Source organism: Symphodus melops, assembly GCF_947650265.1.
Source record: "Symphodus melops genome assembly, chromosome: 19".
In the NCBI taxonomy this organism is placed as follows: Eukaryota; Metazoa; Chordata; class Actinopteri; order Labriformes; family Labridae; genus Symphodus; species Symphodus melops.
The window spans coordinates 10,900,881-10,923,157 of NC_136709.1; the positions used below are offsets into that span (position 1 = coordinate 10,900,881).

At 42.2% G+C, this 22,277-nt stretch overlaps 1 protein-coding gene across 1 annotated transcript in view; it reads right to left on the minus strand.

The window, feature by feature from the left end:
• Nucleotides 1-22,277, minus strand: part of LOC306840365 (latent-transforming growth factor beta-binding protein 2-like) — an 87,968-nt gene that overhangs the window by 22,037 nt on the left and 43,654 nt on the right. The window contains exons 9-29 of the mRNA XM_079369597.1: nucleotides 18,940-19,014; nucleotides 14,838-14,960; nucleotides 14,148-14,312; nucleotides 12,350-12,661; nucleotides 11,524-11,543; nucleotides 11,231-11,267; nucleotides 10,704-10,775; nucleotides 9,717-9,842; nucleotides 8,691-8,819; nucleotides 8,392-8,511; nucleotides 7,986-8,105; nucleotides 4,972-5,091; nucleotides 4,681-4,803; nucleotides 4,459-4,584; nucleotides 4,218-4,343; nucleotides 3,896-4,021; nucleotides 3,535-3,660; nucleotides 2,906-3,031; nucleotides 1,331-1,456; nucleotides 885-1,004; nucleotides 574-699 (exon numbers count right to left, since the gene is read on the minus strand). Of these exons, the coding sequence (XP_079225723.1) occupies nucleotides 574-699; nucleotides 885-1,004; nucleotides 1,331-1,456; nucleotides 2,906-3,031; nucleotides 3,535-3,660; nucleotides 3,896-4,021; nucleotides 4,218-4,343; nucleotides 4,459-4,584; nucleotides 4,681-4,803; nucleotides 4,972-5,091; nucleotides 7,986-8,105; nucleotides 8,392-8,511; nucleotides 8,691-8,819; nucleotides 9,717-9,842; nucleotides 10,704-10,775; nucleotides 11,231-11,267; nucleotides 11,524-11,543; nucleotides 12,350-12,661; nucleotides 14,148-14,312; nucleotides 14,838-14,960; nucleotides 18,940-19,014 (2,544 nt within the window). The remainder of the gene's footprint in view (nucleotides 1-573; nucleotides 700-884; nucleotides 1,005-1,330; nucleotides 1,457-2,905; nucleotides 3,032-3,534; nucleotides 3,661-3,895; nucleotides 4,022-4,217; nucleotides 4,344-4,458; nucleotides 4,585-4,680; nucleotides 4,804-4,971; nucleotides 5,092-7,985; nucleotides 8,106-8,391; nucleotides 8,512-8,690; nucleotides 8,820-9,716; nucleotides 9,843-10,703; nucleotides 10,776-11,230; nucleotides 11,268-11,523; nucleotides 11,544-12,349; nucleotides 12,662-14,147; nucleotides 14,313-14,837; nucleotides 14,961-18,939; nucleotides 19,015-22,277) is intronic.

A 22,277-nucleotide genomic window follows, 5' to 3' on the forward strand; every position in this document is an offset into this window, starting at 1 on the left:
TAGACTTAGCTTTACCTCCTACTGAATTGCAGGACACACCAGGAATAACACTGATCCAATTCAGAGATCCCAGACAAAGTTATTTAATGTATTTTGAAAGCAAATGCTCCAGTTTGTTGAATTGAGAAGCTTAGGCTGATGATAAATTTTTTTCTCCCATTGCTACAACCAGCAGGTCACTGGGTGCGGTTGGAAAATCATCAAACTAACGTCCGAGAGGAGAGAAAGCGAGAGGGTGAACTGAGAGGGTTGATGAGGACATGGCCCATTGCACAGAGAGGCTGGCCCAAGCACCCATGCCAGGGGTCCCAAGTCTGGCCTCAGCACCCAGTACAACAGGGTGAGAATACAGTCTGTGTGCCTGTTCACACTGAAGAAGAAATGTGTGCCAAATAACAAATTACTCTAAAAACACTTCAGCAATATGCACTAAAAAGCATTAGTATATTATTACCAACTTTCTCCAATTTCGCCTCAGCCTCGCCCAATTACACAAAGCCCATTAAAACACCAGAAAGGACATTTCCCATGGCTTTTCTTTGTGTTTGTTTTGCAGCAGCAGTGTTTCTATACCTTGGCAGACAGTGCTGCCATCGACGGTGGTGTATCCATTATGACAGACACATGAGTAGGAGCCCTTGGTGTTCAGACAGTCTCCTTCTCCGCAGATCCCACCGATGGTTAGGCACTCATTGATATCTGTCACACACCAAAAACAAATACACACACACAGCTGTGTCAAGATGGCAGCATGAGGTAAGCCACGAGGAACGGTTAACCACTAATGATATTTTCCTTTTTCTCTCAGATGACTTGGACTTTATGTGTGTATGTAAAAATGTGTGTGTGTGTGTGTGTGTGTGTGTGTGTGTGTGTGTACGTACCTCTGCAGGACCTCCCATCCACCAGCTCCATACCAGGGGGGCAGGAGCAGCTGTAGGAGCCAATGTCATTGATGCATTGGCCTCCAAGACACAGGCTGTTGTCCTCACATTCATTTACATCTGAAAGCACATACACACACACACACATACACACACACACACACACACACACACACACACACACACACACACGTCATCATTATGACACATTTACACCCACTGTAAATCACTGGGTCTCAATTCAACTTTGCCCAAGTTTTGACACTTCTTTGACGAGCTTCCAGACCACAGAGAGCATGTCAGAAGAGTCATGCATCATCGAAATCAGCATGTCATTTTATATTCTTACTACATTTGATTATGCAGCGCCGTAATGAGTGAGTGAAAACGATCACACAGAAGACAAAGATGTAAGCGTGCACAGTGAGCCACCTGCTGCATCGTACCTTCACATGAGAATCCGTCAGGTGCCACCTTGAAGCCCGGGTCACACGCTGTGCAGGAGAAGGAGCCTTCTGTGTTGGTGCACATACCTCTAGGACACACACCTGGAGTCTGGCACTCGTCAATGTCTACAAGGGAAAAAAGAGAAAAGGTGTTGCTGAAGGAAGACAAGATAAGAAAGAATACACAAACTCATTTTGAAGTGTTTTTCAGTCATCTGTACTTTGAGTATTTTCTCAGACGTTTCCCTTTTCCCTAATTCTACCCTAAAAAATCTGTTCATTATTGTAGCGTAGGGTGCTGATACTTATTTTTCACCATTCAGCTTGCACCTCAATGTATGGCGCAACAACATGCGTAATGAGGATTTATACGTTAAGAGTTTGTGCAGATACACTGCGGCACGACTGTCTTCATACACGTTGGAGCAAAGTAAGTGCTATTTTCAGAACATAGTTTTTATTTCTAATCCAAATAATTGAGGTAAAAAGTCTCCACAATATGACATGAGGTTAGCTTGCACAGAAAGAGCCAGAAGGAAAGTTCTACAGAGGGCGACTTTCAACTGAGTACATGTCAGAGCCTAGAACATTTTTACTTAAGGAAGGATGTTGATTCACTACTTTTTTTTTGTAAACATGCATTTGTATTACTACCCAAGTAAGAAGTGTCTGATGTTTTTCCAGCTGTGCAGACAGGTTGTTGTATCAAGAAAAGGGACTTCCAAAGACTCCACTCACTGTATCTGTGACTACATACTGCCGAACATACATTTAACGAAGCCCTCTTTATTAGATCGCATTGACAGTGTTTTATTAAAAACGGTGGAAAGATAAGTATGCCGGACATCCATTGAATCCAAAACAGCCAGCTATTACAGGTGGCTTATAATTACTGTATCTACAAACAGTCACTGGCTCGCTGTTATGTGATCATTTGAAATTCCTTCAGCCGGTACAGATTGTATTTCGTGCGTAGACAAGAGATTGCTGGCCGTTGTTAAGTGATTAAGACAGCTCCGTTTTGCCTTCGGGTGAAGAAAGAGTTCAACAGGGCGAGCTGCTCCAGTATGAAGAAGGCAAGGGAGTAGTTAACTTCATTTCAAATGAAGCCATTAATATTTTCCATGGCATCAGAGACATCCATTAAAATCCTATCAGAGGCCGACTTGGACTTCGGCTTTTTTTTTTTTTTTTTTTGGTCAAACTTTTTTTCCCAGCACAAAGACACACATCCAAGGTGGATCTTCCTCTTGGGCTAGACTGACACTTTCATTCAAAAACACACTGCAGTATACATGACTAACTGAGTCATGTTTGAATCCATTTAAATAATCATTCCTTTTCTGCTTCCCATGAAGTCATGACAGATCCAACCTCCCCGGCTTCGTCAAAGCAGCTCACCGCATTGATCTCATAAATCATGTCATGGCAAATTACAGAGCTGTGTAAAGATTTTCTGTAATCACGTTCTGGGTCTAAGGCTTTCAGCTTTTACTTCAGAGTTGGTTAAATATTTATTCTCTTGTCAGCTGAACTTGTTCTAAGCAGGTAGGTAAATGGAGAGAACAGTTTTACCCTCGCAGCCGTAACCATCCTCGGACACTTGCATGCCGGATCCACAGCTCCTGCAGGTGTAAGATCCTGGCGTGTTCAAGCACAGCTGGCGTGGGCACATGTTAGCCACCAGGCACTCATCCACATCTGGACACAAAAACAAAGACACATCATGGCACAGATTACCATCTCTGGCTTTAAATAAATATAGCTCACCATTTGTAATCAGTTTGATCGGTAATCACAAAGCTGGAAATTACAAACGTCGACACCTCTATCCACAGGACATTTGCCTGACATCATCTTGCTCTATTTGAGGGATGGTGTCTCATTGTGTTGAACAAGGATCACATTAGCAGTGCCAGAGGTGGAGGGGTTCCGGAGCCAGCTATGATGTAATGTCTAGAAGGAGTATTTTGGGCTTTGGAGCTCAGAGGATGGGGCTTTTGGAGTCACACCTGATGCTGTTTACCTCCAACCTGAACTAGCTGGGAAACATGCTCAAGAGAGCTGGCATAATCACTTTTCAACCGCAACTTCGTGTAGGTATCAAGGCAAGATCTGGCATGGCTGAATAGAAAAGGGAGTCAAAGACACCTGTGCTCAAGTAAAACATCAAATTCCTGCACAAACAGAGCCAGAAGTCTCACCTTCACACTGTTGTCCATCCTGAGAGACTTTAAAACCAGGTTGACAGATGATACATGTAAAGGAACCTTCTGTGTTTGTGCATGTTCCCTGGGGGCATGTTGTGGGCAGAGCACACTCATCAATATCTGGTGTGGGGGAAAAAAAAAACACTCTGTAAGCCTTTTACTAAAGGAGACTTGTGTCTCTGCAGCCAAGAAGAAACAGATTCAAAATTCATGATCCAAGGCAGAAACCACTACCCCCCCCCCCCCCCTCCCTTTTCCCACTACAACCCCACCGCCACTCCCCCTTAGTTTATTCAGGCTGAATTTAATATACATACAGGAGCTCATTTAGATGAGCGGTGTTGGATAAACTAACCTTCACAGAGCTCTCCATCATATGATACTCTGTACCCTGTGGGGCAGTTCTCACAGGTGTAAGAGCCCTCTGAGTTTAGACAGATGCCGTTGGCACAGGTAGACAGGGACTGGCACTCGTCAATATCTGGAAGAAAAACATGCACACCAGCACAGACATGTATAATCACTATGAAGACTGGATCGTATTCAGGTGGAATTTGGTGAAACAGCAAAGGAGTTTTAATGTTGAGTTGTCAAACTGCCCGGGTGTTGTTGAGTGAGTCTTTACCGGCATTTTAGTTTTTTTTTTTTTCTTCTGAATAGCTGGAGACTGAAATTACCTTCACACCTCTTCCGGTCTTGAGACACTCTGTAGCCGCTCTTGCATCTAGTACACGTGTAGGATCCCTCCGTGTTGGCGCACACACCACCAAGACACAAGTCACCCTGGGCACACTCGTTAACATCTAAAATAAATACAAAAACACAAAACTCACCACAGCTGTGTGGACAATTCATCTCTTTCTCCTGTTACCGTCAAACACTTCAAACTGTGAATCATGAGATTCTCTGATTTCAAACCTTCACATCTCAGTCCATCAGCAGATGGTCCAAAGCCAGGCCTGCAGTTCTGGCATGTGTGGGACCCCACAGTGTTGATGCAGATTCCCGCGGGGCAAGCATTAGCAGTTGCACACTCGTCGACATCTAACAAAAAGAAAACATTTGCACACATTATTCTGCCGTCGAGAGAGTGTACAGTGATGAGATATACCAAACAGCTTTCGATAATCCTTTGCAGACCTTCACATGTTTTGCCATCCGAGGTGGCTTGATAACCATGGCTACAGGTGCATTTGTGAGTGCCATCCAGATTGACACAGCGGCCGTTGAGGCAGACTCCAGGAAGAGCACACTCATCCACATCTGGAGGGAAGAAGAAGAGGGGCCTCAGACAACTGCTAAATCTTTGTAGCCTTTTTATAAACCTTTAAATGTGCCGCGGGGCTTCTGAAGAAGCATGGTGGAGAACTTCACAGAGCTGTTCTTTGAAACGAAACATTTATAATGTATGAGCTTCTGACTGACACTTACCTTGGCAAAAGTTGTCTGGTGAGAGATTGTATCCCTGGAAACAGTTGCAGTTATAGGAGCCTTCGGTGTTGACACACCTTCCACGACCGCAAACAGTCTGGTTCAAACACTCGTTTATATCTGAGGACGAAAAGTTTGAAGACAGGAAACAAGAAAAACGAGATGCGCTTTAGGTCTCATCCTGCCACAGATTTGGACATCAAACTTCTTAACCTGTAGTGTCATCAAGAATGTGACGACCCATGACTCTATCATTACTCCTCTTGATGTCTTGTCTTTCTCCCTTTTACCCAGGATGCCTGCAGGTAGAAGGGCAGAGCCAGTTGAAGTGATGTCTTGTACCTGAGCAGGCTCAGTTTTTTTAAGTTGACTTCTCAGTCACCTAGCTCTCCAATGCCATAATTACAGAGCAGCATATATTTAGTTTACTATCTTTGTTTTGCCTCCATCACACAGACAGTCATCATTGCAAATTTATAGACTGCATGTTCTTTCAAATGGTTTTTGGTATTGGTTTTGAAAAACATTACAGTTTACAGATGTTTAAAAATGGCATGCCCCAACTCTTTGTCCAGTTCACTGGACCCTAGGCTGTATGCAAATTATTTTTTGTCTTTGTATTTTTATTTTCAGATAAATACAAAAACGTAAATAAAATGTAAGTTGTGGAGTTCTGCACAAAATTACATTTAAAGCATGAATATCCTTTCTGTTATGTCCAAGTCACTCTGGATCGTCCAGAGAAACCCTTTTGTGGGCCAGGGCTGCGTGTCAAACCCATGGTTGATGCATCTACCATTGTAGCCTCCGTATATAGTGCTGAAATGTTCAAGACAGAGTCTAAGAAAAGCTTTCTCTCACACTGACCACATAAAACTATCATGACTAGCTACACCTGGAATTTGGGAAAGATTATGTTGTTCTTGTAACAACAAGATACATCAGTACAAAAAAAAAAAGACCTACACACAAGATATGGGTCAAATCACGATCGTGCAGCAGTAAAGAGGAAACAATTACAGCATAATTAGAGTGCAAAATGACTGTAAAACAGCAGTCACTAAATTACATCAGAGCACAAACTCAAGCCTCTTTCATGAAGGCCTTTTACAACTTTCAGCAGTAGCTGGTTTTTCCACGTCATGAGTCAGAACAATTTACTCAAGATTATGTTTGTGGAAAACCTCATGCAGATATAATGTTTAATAGTGGAATTTATTGGGGTGTTAACAGTGGCTGTTTTTCAGGTTAGGTGAAGTTATGGGAAGTGAAATAAGAATGAGTATGTGACTAAGACAGAGAAAGATATTCAAAAAGGAAGGGAAAACCAGGAGCGTAAGAAACGTGTTTTACTGCAAAATAAGTGTTAACACTGACAGAGAGTCACAGACTGGGGTTTGTTTTCCTCGCTGTGGCACTGCCAGATGTCTGTCAATGTGGCCCTTCTTTTTGCAATCATCCAGCATCTCTCAAGCCATCTACGATAAGACCTGACCAGGCAATGGAGCAGTTTTCTCTATCACACCAGCAATTAGGCTTATCCACGATTTGGCCAATTGGGCCCAAACCACTGCGCTACCGTCAATTGACTGAAGCAAACACTGGAAACCCAGAGCTCATGTTTCCTGCTTTATGTGACTCCCAGAGCGCCCAACGTATGCTGGAGAATGGTTCGTTTTTTTCCTTTGTGGACGTTGAGAATGAAAATATTTACTTCCAAAGTTATCCTTCATTTACAAGGTTCCTTTCGGCTACTATTTTTACACAGAATGAATGATGCGAGGGGACTCAAAAAGAGAGGGTAGACGTTTTCTTTGGATGTAAGGTCATTTTAGGCCTTTAAAAAAGTCCATCAATCTTCAGACTTGCAGAGAAATCGATTATAAAGAACTCCAAACTACTACCAAAGTGGAATTCCATATTTTCCATACTCATTTGGTCTTTTGGCTTTTCCACATTTCTGGAATAGTCCCTCCAGGAGCTTAGGTTTCCAAACAAATTATAGAGGGGTACAAGGTCATGGAGAGGGGATGTGGTAAGTAACACCAGTCGGCTGTTATGTAACAGGGCCACTCTCAGGTTGGGGGGGCTGCTGGCATGTTAGCTTAAACACAACCCACACCAGTGCAGTTTCCAAGCATATTGTGTCTTCAAAACAAATAATCAATAGTTTGAGTTGTACAGTGGACCACAAACTAAGACTGGGTGAGTGAGATCATTTATTTGTGTGTCAGGACCTCTTAGCGGCAGGGAATTCAACCTTTGACCTGCTCATACATCTGCGGAGAATGCTCAGTCCTCTCACCTTGCCGGGCTCAATGGTTCAGTGGTCAGAGCTCTCTAACAATAATATACTGTTTGTTCAAGGCTGTGGCCAGGAGAAAATATTTGGACTCTCCCAAATTGAAGTATTATAAACAATCTTTTTACGGAGGCCAGTGATATCCAAAGATCAGCAATAACATGCTGTATGTGTTTAAACATTATTGGGGATATGCAGAGGCTGCTGGGCGGAGGAGTTGATATATCATACGTGGAAAGACTGAATGGAGAGAGGGTTGCACACGGCCCACGCAATATAGCCTTCACCACTGTGGTTTCGGGCTGTCACGTAGGCACTGAAGTGGTCCACACTGGATTTAAAACATCCAATATAAAGTCTATTGAGGCATAAAATACAATTCATTAAAAATAATTTCCATGCACATCAGCAATCAGCGAGCACTTTGAGCAAAAAGCCACATTTTAGTGAAACTAATTCAGCTTATGAAGTTTGGTCATCTGCACTCCATCATAAACTGTCATGAAGTCATAAACGGCACCGCTTGGTTGTTCTGGGTCATGCCAGCAGGGAGCAGTGGCTTTTTTTCTACGTAAATGTTACCTAATACAGGAAGCTTTTACAGTGTAAGAGGAAAACCCTTCTTATTTCCATGCAGTGGTCAAAATCCCCCTTAGGAGTTTGGGTAGAGGTTGTGGTGCTTCTGCTGAGACAAGGTTTGGTGTTGCCTTACCCGCACATGTCTCGTCAACGGGCCTGAACCCGGGGCCGCAAGCCTGGCACAGGAAGGAGCCGAGAGTGTTGACGCAGACACCGTTGGGACATGAGCTGGGATCTCTGCACTCATCTACGTCTGAGATGTATGAGAAGGTGGGACATGAAAATAATCAATTGTATTAGTTGTTATAAAACAATGTGCACAGGCATAGGAGAAAAAGTGTGCGAGGTCACAAATGTTTCTGTGCAAGAAAACACCAGACACGAAGTCAGCATAGTTCCATCTTGGCTTTGACTTTAGGAAAATACATGTGTTTTGTTACCGGCTGCGTATTAACTCATGGCAAACAAACAAATATGTCTGGCTAGGAGTGGGTTGTTATGGGAAATTGAGTGCATAGGTGCTTGTGCATGCATTTCACCTTCACATAGGCCTCTCCAGGACTTGGCGTGGCCACTGGCGCATTCACAGGTGTAAGATCCCTCTGTGTTGACGCATTTGCCGTTCTGGCACTTGTTGGGCATGCTGCACTCGTTAATGTCTGCCAGTTCGAATGAAAACCAAGGAGAATGGAAAAGAAAGTGACTATTGTGTTCCCCAGCATTAATTAAAGCAGGATGCTTTTTAAATAAACGGCGCTGACGGACAAGAACTTGCAGTGCGTTAACAGACGGTCTATGGTGGCTTTCATCCACTGAAAACAAAGTGTCTCCTGCTCACCTTGACAGAACTTCCTGTTCTGGGTGATCACCTGGCTGTAGCCAATGTGGCACTGACAGGTGTAGGAACCATAGCTGTTTATACAGTGGCCTTTTCCTTCGCATGGGTCCTCTTCACACTCGTTCACATCTGAAATGGGTGACAGACACCCAAATCTGTTAAGATCGAAGGCAACATCACAGTGCAGTTCTATTACCCAGGCAGAGACTGTTCATTTTGCACTTTTCCCCACGATGGAACCTTTCTACTGCTCTGTGATGGACCTGAGCCCAGTCGAGTAGAACAGAGCCGAGGCTGGAGCCAAGGCCACAGCGCCATGGCAGCTCTTTGGATGGCTTCTATGCTGTTGTCAGGAATAACGGAACAGGTCAGCATAAACAAACCGATCCCTGTCTTTTTGGCTTTGGCTGCTTTGTTACAGGCTTCTGTTTCATGTAATGTTTGGTGTTGTGGTGTGTGAGGTGTCTTTATGTTCTTGTCTGAGTTGCCCTTAGTGTCTGGAACCATTTTCACACAAAAACTCAAAACATTTTCCTGATAATTTCAGGACATTCAGTCCCTGATATTTTCAACATCTTGCCTTTCATACATACGATACCTCACATCGGGAGATTATCTGCATCTGATGTGCTTAAAAAACTCAAATTGCTTCATGGGGTTAGGTATGTGGGAGCAGATGGAGATCACTTTGAGACTGTTTATGGGTGTTTATCACTACAATACGTCCACAAGACAAACACAAAAGTGGAAAAATACTATTATGACATTTGAGGAAACCAGTAAAGAACGTAACAAAAAGTAACAAAGCTCTGCTCAACATGAATGATACCAGCACTTGCTTGTAGTTTCCCACAATGGCAATGGATATTTTACAGTGGGGGAAAATCAAAAAGGGGAAAAAAAGTCAGGATAAGTCAGGTTGATCACACATGCTGCTCACCCCGGATAATGTCGGGACATATTCAGGAGCGTTCTGAAGGTTATCCCAAGGTTATCCCTTACCCTCCCTCCTCCTTTCTTTCTTACCAATGCAATTGGTCTGCAGTGCACTGAGCTTAAATCCCGGATCACAGTTGCAGGTGTAGCCAGTCTGCACAGGAATACATTTCCCATGGCCACATATGGTGGGCGTGGAGGCACACTTGTCAATACCTTAAAAAAGACAGGCACAGCAATGACTCAGACAGTAAACAAGAATATTTTTGACCTCAGGTTACGCAACGTTACAGACACTGTAAATAATGAAAAAAAAAAAACGCATTCCTCCAACACATGTTGTTAGAGGAATTTGTTTGAATGGGAACTCATCTTGCATTTTATTGGTGAGTTCTTGGACGAGTTTTACAACACCGTAGCAGTCTAACAGGTGGTGTGGAGCGCTTACAAAGGGGTCAGCTAGAAACAGGTCATGCACAGTAGAGCCTGACATTAGTGTTGTTCTTCTCTTTTTACTCGCCAAGTGGACTGTGGTCAAACAGAGACATTAAAGTTGGCCCCTGTGTGTGGCTATGAGGACAAAAAAAAACCCCACTTTAGTAAGGAGTACAGGATCTTTAGGATTACGGTAAATTCTCTGTACTTCCTTTATCACATTAATCCTCTTCCTTTTCGCTCCTACTGGCCTCCATTTTTTCAAAAAAACTGGCCTCAGCTCCTTGTGAGAATAGCTTCACCTTCCAAGAAGTACAGTGTCTTTCGGTTTCTCGCCCTCTCACCCTGCCTGTAGCACAGCATCTTCCAGCCAAATTGGCTCTGAGAAAAATAGGCCAAATAAAAGTCTAAAACCAGCTCTCCACGGCTTAACTCAGCATAAGCCTGAAAAAATGTCTTATTATATGTGCTGCTGTTTGCCAGCAGTAAATGGCGATCACAAAATATGGAGAGTTGAGCTCTGTGTCTCTTGAGCACGTGGGCATCCTATATTTCTTTAGCCATCACTTAATTAAAAAGCAATGATTTGATTTATGTTTCCAGTTTTTCAGGAGAACCATTGTGCTCTAATGTGTGTTTTACCTTTGGATGAGTCAGTGCGGGTTGTGTCCTCTGAGTCTGGCCTCTGGTTGATGATGAAGGAGTCTGGAGTCTCTGTGAAGAGGAAATCAAGTCTGGGTGAGTGTGAACACAATGAGCTAATTACACTTACACACGTTCTCTACAACCTAAACGAGGCACTGCTTGTTTTCGCAGCCATTCCTGACTTTGCCGTCACTCGCTGGGCAGCTAATATAAAAAGGAACAACTCCTTTCACAGGATAAAAACAGCAAACCAACCGGAAAAAAAGTAGACTTATTGAATGAAGTCAAACTTAAGACTTTTATGTCAATGTTTTTAATGGCGTGAGGGCACATCAGACGAGGATTGAGACAAAATAAAATAGAATAAAACATAATAACGTGTCTGCGCACTACTCAAACAATGACTGACCTTTGAGCTTGAGATGCCAAAACGCAACCAGAATGAAACAACTGAGCTACTTGTTTAGACACAGCACGCAGTGTGCTGTGTGATTTGTCTGAGAAGAGCCAAGAGATAAAAATACCTGGATCTTTCAGCGGTGAGTCAGTCACAACAGCTGGCTAGAAAACAAGCAAATTACACTTTAAGTTACATTGTAGTTGCAGTTACATTTCATCACGGCCGTCATGTTCATACAGTGTGTCTGCTTTTGTCGTCACAGTCAGGCCTAATTAGGCGTGTGTATGCACCAAAATGTGGTCTGAATAAGTTATATAACCAAAACAGAGCCTCCAGCTGAGATAGCTAGAGCATATCGTTCTAACATAAACATTTCAAAAGAGTGTGCCAAAAGGTTGACAGGGAGGGAGAACTCACCAGGCTCAGAATTTCCACATCTGAAACGAGACAGAGAGAGAAGGGGGAAAGATTATCAGTAGCAAATTTGACATCCTGTTCACATTAGCAAATAACATTAGTGGCCACACACAACATAAACAACTATTTTTCTCCTCAGGCACAATGAATTGCAGCTTTTGAGGTCTTAATTTACCAATAAAACAGCAAAACAAAGCTTGAGGCACATTTATCCTCTGAGCCCAACAGGGAGAGTCAGACTACAGGCCAAAGGCAAAGAGACACAAGGAGTTTAATATCGCTAATAATAAAGACAGAAATGGCGAAATATTTAAGGAGTTGTTTGTCTATAAATAATCTGACATTAAAAAGTCAGGTAAATTTACAGACGGACCAGCTTGCTCAAATTGGTTCCACTGGTTTGGTTCAGTTTACATTTTTAAAATGGTTTGCATAAATATATCAGAAACATTACAACAACCAGTGTGTAGGTGTCTTAGAACCCTGAACAGTATTGTATAAACACCGAGCCCTATACAACTGCTCTCAAAAGACATCTACTAACTAACACAATCATCCACGATCACAACAAAAAGCTCAAACATCAGAGGGTTGAATGATGGAGGATATGAGTAATACACCTCATATATTCCATTTATTTACAAACATCAAAACATCTTGTTGGTGTTAAGACTCTCACAGAAAGGCTCATTTGTTTGCAAATGATAGAAAATAAAATCCTGTTGTGTTTTGTTCCACTGACCTGCATTGTTGATGTCTGGGATATGGTTGAAATGCGCAGTTGTTAAGCAAATAAAGGGAACTTCTACTAAACTGTAATCCTCACCTTCAGGCTGTTTAGGTGTCTCTCTGGCAGGGTGGGAGGGACTCAGAGGGTATCGGGGTGCTTGCGGTGTCTCGGGGTACTGAGGGTATTGAGGTACTTGTGGAGTCTGTGGGTAGCTCGGACGCTGGGGTCTGTTGGGATACAGCAGAGAGGGTTCGGAGGATGGCAGCTGGGGGTAAGAAGGGCTCTGCTCCTCCCACGACAATCTCGTGCTCTGCAGATCATCTTCCTCCAGCTGTCTGAGGGATATCTGCACATCGGAGCGTGAGTAGGTGTATCCGTGGCCGGCTGGGCAGATCTCCTTGAAATGATCTGCATGGGAGGGAACATGTCGCAAAAGATATTAACAAACAATGGGCCATAGAGGACATCACCTCTGTATGCTTCTCCCAGGATCCTATTGCTGACATAAAGTGGTGCCAGAGTGTAATTGTGGCTCTTATTTCTGCCTGATGCTCACAGGAATACCATAAGCCATCCGTGTAATACTGTTATGTTGAGCATGCTGGGCTTCACTGTGTGCTGCAAATGATGGGGTCAGGTTGCTGCTATTGCTGCAGAGCTCGCTCGCTGGCAGGCCACTGACAGCTGTCACAGAGTGCTAGCAGTGGGGGGATTTTTGGGGATATCTGCACTCTGAGACAGACACAGTCATGCCAGGAAACAGAGGATCATGTATAGCTGCCTGACTTTTGAACTCTTTGGTGTGAAGCGTCAGCGTGAGAGGCTAATGGAGGTTTCGTTGGCCTGACAAAGGAAGGTAGACTGCACCTCTTTGTGTCGGAGTCCAACAAACCTCAGCGATGGTGAATCCATTACAAGTGAGAAGCTCTGTGTCCCCTCACTGACCTGAAACCAGCAACCTGTGCCAAAAAGAGTCTGGAATAGTGATATGAGCAACGACAGATATGTGGTTGCTCTAAATGCTTGTGTAAATGCAGGAAGCGTGGTCAGATAGGCTACTGAATGATGAATTTAAAGTGGAGGGAAATGGGGCTATATATGATCAGGGACCACATCTAAAGGAACCGCGGTAAATATGGATTGAAAGTCAACTGGCTCCAGTTACCAAGTTACAAGAAATGGGACTGGCTGCTTTGTTCAGAACATGGCTCGAACAGCTTGTCAGGCCATACAAAAGCCAGCCTCAGTCATAATCAGAGGATGTGTGTGTTTGTGTGAGTGTCTACTGTGTCATTCCTGGCTGAGCAGCACCATGGAGGTCTATGTCTGTGATATCTGATCTATGACAATCCCCATGAATCACTAGCCTGTACAGACACTCCATAAAACCAGCCTGTTTCTCGCAGAGACTTTGAAGATTAAATCGGTAAGAAAGAAAAAAAAAAAAAGATGACAACTACTTCCCATGTTTCACTTGGCTGAGCTATTTCTGCAGTAAAGCTTTGCTGCTCTATTAGTGGGCTCTGTCTCTGAGGGTTGGAGTGATAACACAAGACTGACTCCCACTATTATGTAGCCTCCAAAATATGAAAACTGTTATGTTTTTGGTGCTTTTCCACTCCAAACAGATATGGTTATTTTGAACTGCTTTACAAGCCTGGAAAAGAGCTGAATTGTGACTGGGCGTTGAATATTCTTTGCCTTTGCCTTTCACTAACATTGCTTGGTCTTGCATAAGATTACATGTGACATTTGATATCTGCACAAGCATTTAATGCAGAAAAAAAGTTAGTCAGGAAAACCAAAAATGGAAGGTCCTGTCTGCAGACGGATAAAAAGACAAGTCTGAATTTAAACAGTCTTAAAGTAGTGGAAGAGTCACTTTCAATGGTACCTGATCCTGGCAGGGGACAGCGATCACAGCCAGGGCCCCAGGCTTTTCCCACACGGCTACAGCAGCAAATCTGCTTGGTGATTTGTTGAGTGAGTGGCAAGGAGCATGTGCCTGCTGACAGGGATCTGTAGCAGAATGCCTTCTGGACGGAAACAGCCTTGTCCGCTGTGAGGTAGAAGTAAACATGTCCATCATTTTTCAGTACAAAATTATGTTCCAATCTTAGGCTATGTTCACCCTGCATGCAAAAGGAACAGAAATCCAAGTTTTATTTTAGCTTGTATGTCACTCAGACCGGATTTCTTTTTGACAAATTGAGCAGCACATGGGATTTTTTTTCGAAATCGGATTCAGTCTATTTTCTTTTTTTTTTGTTGTTGTTGGATATTTGCAATGTGAGCTCATTCTGAACACTTAGGTCTGAATGACATCACTCTTGGGCGACACTCGTCACAGTTCTGTACCAGTTTACTCGCACTCTATGAAAACTGGATGGGGGGCAGTGAGGTGTCACACCTTGTAAGTATTTAGGTGACACTTATGTCCAAGTAAAACTTGATGGGTTGTTCTGTAACCAAACTGTTTCAAAGCATTTTGAGCTGCTGGTCTTTATTGGATTCTGACAGAGGCCACATTTAAAAAGTAATGTGAACAGACACCAGAAAAACGAGTGTGGGGGGGTATACTTACAGACACAGTGACTCCTGGCAGCATCCAACATGAAGCCTGGTTTGCATGTGCACCTGAAGCTTCCTTTGGTGTTGAGACATTCAGCATTCTTACAGAGACCAGGCATCAGGCACTCGTTGATGTCTGTAAAATATGTGTATCAGTTATACAACACATTTTGATCATGAAAATATCACAAAGTCTGGTTAGTCGTCTTTTAAACACCCAATAAAACCTTAAAGGGATTGATTCATTAGCAACTAGATCGATTTATTTCTGTATTTGAAGGTGAGTTTACAGCGCCTTTCTTCTTAATGTCGAGCAGCTATGATGTTTGTTTAAATTCACCCCAGAAAAGTTGTGAAACATTGAAAGTTTGGAAGTGTGGGGATATGAGGGAAAATGCAGATTAAAACTGAGTAATAAAAAGCGAAATAGACTCAAGCAAGTATTCCTCTGACTGCAGGGTATTATAAACTCTCGTTTATGGTAACTTTGTCTTTAATACAGTCTGGCAGACTCACTCTATCTTTCCTGTACAGTATCCAAAAGGTCAGAGCATCCCTCACTTACGTTAAGGAGTAAACGTCACAGAGTTTTCCCTTCTGTCTGGCCTAAACAGTGTGCGGGAGTGTAACAGTGGCCAGTGAAGTTTGCTTAGCGCTCCAACAGTTCCTGAGCCCCTAAGTCTACTGGGAGCAAGGCAGGCATTTAATGTGCCAGGCAGGAGCATAGGGGGGACATATTTCAGGCGCTTAGTCATGCGGTCACATTGGGACCAGGCGAAGTTTGTTGTTCTATCGTGTTAAATGTAGTACATCATTAGGTCTTTGCTCATTGCTTTGACAACTGGAAACCAACAGACTGCCACCACAACTTTTTCCAATTCTAATTAATCTGCTCTTCTTTTGTTATTTCACTTCCTGCTGGAAAAAGTTAATTTATAAGAGATGGATGCTGTTAAAAAAAAAGGGGAATATGTGGAATGATGGAAACCCAGGGAATAGTTGATTGTTCTTTTTATTGTTTGTGTCTTCTTTAAAACCTCAGTTGCCCTTTGTTTTTTGGGTCCTCTCTTTCTGCACCCTTTCTTTTCCCCCAGAATAAACTCCTTTCATCTAAAACTGGTTTGTATAATGCAGCACATATTTCAGCCACCATAATGCAAACAATTCGGCCTCTTTGTCAGCAAAGCAACCTGTGAGTAAAGATTAAGCATGTAGTGTGAAGATAATACAACAGACCAAAGACGTCATGTCTGTTTTCCAACTGTTTTCCAACTTCCAACAGAAGTGGGCAAGCTACTTGTAGGATGCAGTGAAATAAGCTGCAGCTCTATCGCCAGTCGTAGGGACGTTATGGGCAACAAGGTTTAAATGCTTCCACCGCCAAATGGATGATGGTACATGTCTGAGTGTCGGCTCGCCTCTTGTACTTATCCTTCGATTGATTTTGGACCTTAAAAGAATGCTCTGCTGCACTTCAGCTTTGTTGTGGGAAAATGTATCTTGTTTTTACACTACCACACAACTTGATCCACAAAACAGCTAATCTACTGAAAAGCTTTTTGGTCCAGAAAACGTCGAGGATACTCAAAAACTTCTCAAATATAGAGTTAAACTACTAACATTGCTATTTGTGTGGCCCAGTTAGTGTCCAGCACTGGCTCCAGAGAGTCAGGAACATCCATATTTCATACCCAGGTACTTTGGGGACATGGGTTTAGTTTAAGCAGCATGTTATCTGGTCAGAGTTCAGGTCAGCATTGGGCTCAGCCTTCATCCCATGGGGTCTTTAATCCATGGTTCGGTTGAGTCCCAGATTAGTGCTATTGTTACAGTCTGCTTGGTGGGTTGATTGGGATTAAAACATACTTCCATGACAACCTGTCATGACCTGTATTAATCTCAACATCTATTTTGAATGAATGCCTGGCTGCACTTATTGACAAACAGTACCTGTGTACAATTTTTCCCAATTCCATTTTTTTTTTAAATAAAGGTTGTGTTTATGTCTAATAGGCCTACTAATGACTGAAATCCATCTGAAGAGTTAAACATTCTGCATTCAGTATATGATGTGACCTCACTTGCCCCTGGTGGCTGTTTCTCATGAACAGCCAGCAGCTTTATTAATGGACACTGTAAAATAAATTGGCAGCATTACTCTCGTCATATGTATTGGCTATATTGGCTAAAAGGGAAAGCCTTATGTCTACTTTGGAAGTTTCAAACCAGACATGACCTATTGTGCCAAAAAACATCAATTTAGAAACTGTGAATAACAGGACTGAACATTCATAAAATACAGCAAAAGCAGTAATTACCAGGAAAAGTAAGCTTCATAGGCACATTCCTGTCATATGACCAAATATATCAATGTCTCAACCTGTTGACACAGGCAGTAATCAATATGATGAATGTCACAGTTTTAAGATTTTGTGTAGCTTTCATTGAGTTTATCCAAAAAGTTAAACGGGTAATGTAAGATTTTCATCATCTCTTCTCTGAAGTGGCGGATGAGTAATCTGATCTGCTCCCATCAGCACTTTACCACCCACAACAGAGACTACTTATACATCTATGTGCCTTTTAACTAACAAGTGAAGAAACAAATGGCCAATTCATATGACACTGTTCCTCAGAAGCAGCTTCTGAAGATAAGGAATCTGAAGTCAGAAAGCAGCGGATAGCTCTGGGAAGCAAGGGTCATAGGGGTCAGCATTACAAAGGAGGAGGGTTATATTATGCCTACAATGTAATATGAGAAACTATGATCAGTTCCACTGCAAAAAAACAACTAAAAGCACACTTTGGCAAATTTGAAAAAACATCATGATATTGCCAAAATCTTAGAAAAAAGCTAGATGTTGCCTCCATGGCAGCCATTTCAAGATGTGAAATGATTTAATGAATGGAGGAGCTGATTGGGACAGAGATGTCAAAATGCTCCAGTAAACATTGTGGGTAACTGTCAGTTCAGCTTTTTAGAACCCCAAAAATGAGCAACTGAAATGGAGGAACATCTTGAAACAATCAGTGGAGAAAAGTTTGAATAATAGAAAGATAAATTTCCACGCTTGTCGACTCGTTGACACACTATTGGAAAACGTATGTGTCCTATTTCTAGGTATTTCTAATAATGTAAAACGCTACCCGGCTCAATCATTACCTGAAACGTCAATGTACAAATAGTACTGTGGAGATTAGAAAAAATGTTGAACTTGCTGAACTAGTGGATGAGGCCTGTTATACATGTAGTCATAGCTGTCCACTGGAGCGTTATGTTGTTGCACTCCATAGGCTTCAGTAAGCATTGCCCTTTGGATTATGACACCATTAATCAAGTCAATGACACAGCTCGAGTAGACTGTCAGAAAAGCTTCATTTTGTTGGTGTGAGTGTCAGAATCATTTGCCTTGTTCACAGATTAAGTTGTATGTTTTTCCAGCGTCTTTCTGCTGGCGTTTATTTGCTCATGTCCTTTAATACAGGCATCTGTATTTGTATCACCAACACATACAAATAGTCTGAATTCTCAAGAGAAAGGCTGTCTGCAGGGTTGACATGGTGGGTGGTTACTGCGTCATGAAAATACAGTTTGTGTTCAGCAACAAGCCGCGTTTGTTTTTACATACAGACGGCAGGGTGAGCTGGCAGACATGGTGGTTTCTTCTGCTGGCATATTTAGAGAGTCTGAGCAACAAACAGGTCTCCAACTCAAGCTTTTTTTCCAAATTTATGGAGAGCCACATTTACCACAATCACAGCCCAACCTACCACTCTCCACTCAGAACCCAAAAGACCAATTAAAACAGCAACCCCAGGTGCTTATTGGCTGCTGAACTCTGACCCCGGGCCAAGGCTAATTGTAGTCTTGACCTGGTTCCCATAGGGGCCAGACGTGCAGCTATGAATACTTTTATAGAGGTCCTGAGGGGTCTATGAAAGCATGGAAACATGTGGGCAGTAAGTTTTTATCACATATATGCCATTACATTTCATTTAATGTGTGTTTTTTTAACAGGAAGGCTGAACTTTACATTTTAAAGTGAGTAAAATCATACAATAACATTTACAACATAGTGAACTCTACATATTCTTTATCATAATTTGAAGCTTACCTTGACAGTGTGTGAGATTCATCCTCTTAAAGCCTTTGGAACATTCCACTTGTCCATTTGCAATCACTGCATAAGCTGCAAACAAAAAGAGAAAGTCCAGCCTTGAGATGATCTTACAGTGCTCATTCACAAAGCATTACTCACAAATCGAGAAGAGAAGCACAGCTTTAGGAGGAGTCCATATAACTTACAGATGTGAACATCTTGGCAAGAAGAAAAATGAGGGGACCCACAGCTGGTCCCTGTGGGACCCCAGAGTGAGTGTATGGAAATTGATCCCTGTCAACCACATTTATAAGACAGCACTGCCAACCAGCACTCAACGTCATTAATAATCACATCACCAATAACTCTCCACAACCCCAAGGGACAGATGAAGGATGTTCTTACATCATAAATTTGTTGAGGAAACCTATGTGACAGCCATGACCTTTATCATAAGCCACAGTGCAGATTTACTTAAAACTAGAAACCAATGCTTTAAACTATGAAGAAAAACTAATTGTTTTTGTTAAAGAAAGAATGGATGGTTAGGGTTAGGAGGATGGATGGAGTTTGCATCAGGCACGAACACTAGAGAATCACAGAAGTGCTGCAGTCAACAACAAAGTTTATCTGTTAATGTCCCCGTGTCTCCAAAGCTACAGAGGCCTCAGCACATCTCTTATCTCTTTACTCATTCAGCATCCAATCAAGATCCAGCATTCTCCATTAAGTGTACCGATGGGTCAGTGTAACTTTCAAATGGCGAAGATAAAGTCTCTGTTAGTGTTTGAGTGTGTATCTGTGTGATTTACAGAAGAAAGAGAAATTCGGTTGTCTAGGTTTTTGAACCAGGGTGATTATTGGCAGCACATCTTTTTATGACATAAACTAATATGAAGAATTTTCCTTTTTATCATGTTTCAGGTGAAAAAGACCCTGATGACAACAAAATGTGTTGTGATGGAACGGTTTCCCACTCACTGCTCAAATATCTGCCATAAATCAAACTTATTGCAATGATGATAGAACCAGACTTATCATGTCTATATCTGCTCTTTTAGAACAAAACACACTTTGTTTCTGACAAGAGTTCATTACATTTTTGGCAGTATTTGTACATCGAAGTTGGTCATGCCGTAGCTTACCCTCGAGACTTTTAACGTTCAAGAAGATAGGCATTTTCACCTTTCCAATACGAAAAAAAAACCCCAACTTCATTTCGTCTTACTTGCATCATAATCATCATGATCTCCAACATTATCCTCACACCCCAGACCTTTAAAGAAACAAATTACAGTGATGACATCTTTGGGTGTACACCATAGCCAGAAATAATATCAATAATAAATGGTTTTACCAAAGTATATCAATTGATCTTAACTCGCTGACACAGTGACAAAGAGTTTTAAACAGATGACGAATTAAATAAACTATGATCACACCTTGCCAGCAAAGAAAACATATCTCCTACCCTGGCAAAGTGTTGTGGGAGAGGGGGAACAGTTTTTCCTCGACAAATGCATATGCCACCAAAGAGTAAAAGCAACATCGAACCCATTCGTAAAATGTGAAGGCTGGTTGCTAGAAATACTCTGTTAGCCTTTAAAAGATAAAAGATAACGAACTCAGAAATTCTGTAAATAAATACAGTCACAACAACACCCAGCAATCTTTCACAGGTTTGTGTCATTTTCCCAGGGGTGGCTGGAATGTTTGCCACATAGAGGCTGTCTGGGAACACCGCCCTAGACGCTGAGTTATGTTTTGGTCCTGCTGTGACCCAGTGGACCAGGCCAGGTCAATGTACCTGAGGGTTGACAAAGCTGAAGTGGGTCAGCTTGAAGGGGGCAATGGGTAAAAGGGGCGAATTGTGTCAAATCGACGGCCCTGTTCCTTTCTGTCTGTCTATCTTCCTCTGCACCCTCCTAATCCCCATTTCAAAGTTTCTGAGTAATGAGTTGTTGTGGTAGGGCGGTGGGCATGCCCTCCTGCAGCGAGAGGATCAGGGAAAGTCTGGCCTGAGCGACAGCAGGGCGCACATGCCAAGGAGAGCTCAGTGGGGGAGGTCCGGGTGTCTCAATAAAGCTTTTTAGCAGGAAGGTGAGGATCACTGCAGTTACTAACAGCTTCAACATTAAGCTAAGAGACAGCTCACTTTAACATGTTGATTCTCTTGAAATTGTCTTGAGAAATATGATAAAGTACCATATTACATAAGAAACATCACAGAGACGTTAATAGAGATGAGCAGTTTGTATCTTTCTATATACAGACACATTTACAGAACATGTTCAGACCAGTTAACTTTCACTAAAGGATCTAATTTGACAGGCTTTACACAACATTTCCTAATTTGATTCGTAAACTGGTTTTCATCATAGCTCATCATTTTTCATAATAGATTTGATTGTTCCCATTGGGAAACTTGTAAGAAGTAAGGGTTAAAAATCAGCTGCAGTAACTCAACATACAGGTTTTTTCTGTTGGGTACTTTTGAAAGGTACAGAATCTTGACTTCCTTGTTGACCGCTGAATACCGAGAATGAGACTATTTTTTAGGTGAAAACTGGAACTAAAATCAGTGACAGCTTTGTTTTATAATAAAAAATGTACAAAAAAAGGAACAAACAGTTTCCATGTGGATTTAATGATGTTTCTGTGCTACAACCATTTGTGTTGTAAAACAGAGTAACACAGGCAGTGGCTTGCAAGAGTAAGCTCAAGCTGTGCATCATTAGTGTCACCCATGGTTACAGAGACTGTAGACCAAGGCTGGTCTGTATCTACTGAGGCTACAGACAGAACCTGCCGACTGTTGTCGATCCATTTAAGCCTGTTCAACAAAAGACTTTGTCTCCCCCAAACACATTTATTGTCCATCTCCATTCAGTTGTGTTTTCATTCAACTGCCAACTGTTCAACAATATTTGCCCTAAGTCCCTGACCCAAAAGTATAATCCAGATTTGTTGGAGCTTCCTCATTGTTGGTGAAGTCGAAAAAAAAGAATTTGAATTAGTCACTTTGATATTGTTTTTCTTTTACATAAAAGTACAATTTTGTCCATGCAGGATGCTGCTGAGCGTATTCAAATGAAAAGAAGGTTTATGCAAAATTAGACACAAAGAGAAGACCAGACAGGAGGCTGAGAAAGTATAGAGGTTGAAATAAATGGTCTCCTCTGTAGAACCGAAAGCTTGAATTGCTCATTTGTAAGAATTACTCTGTAGACCACCCGGCCCGGAGACTGATCTTCAAAGATGATTGAGAGGTCTGGTCCATAAATCACAGAGTTCAGAGCTCTTCACTACTTTCTCCAGGGACCTGAATGGGAGGAGGCTTTGTGTTTGGCATC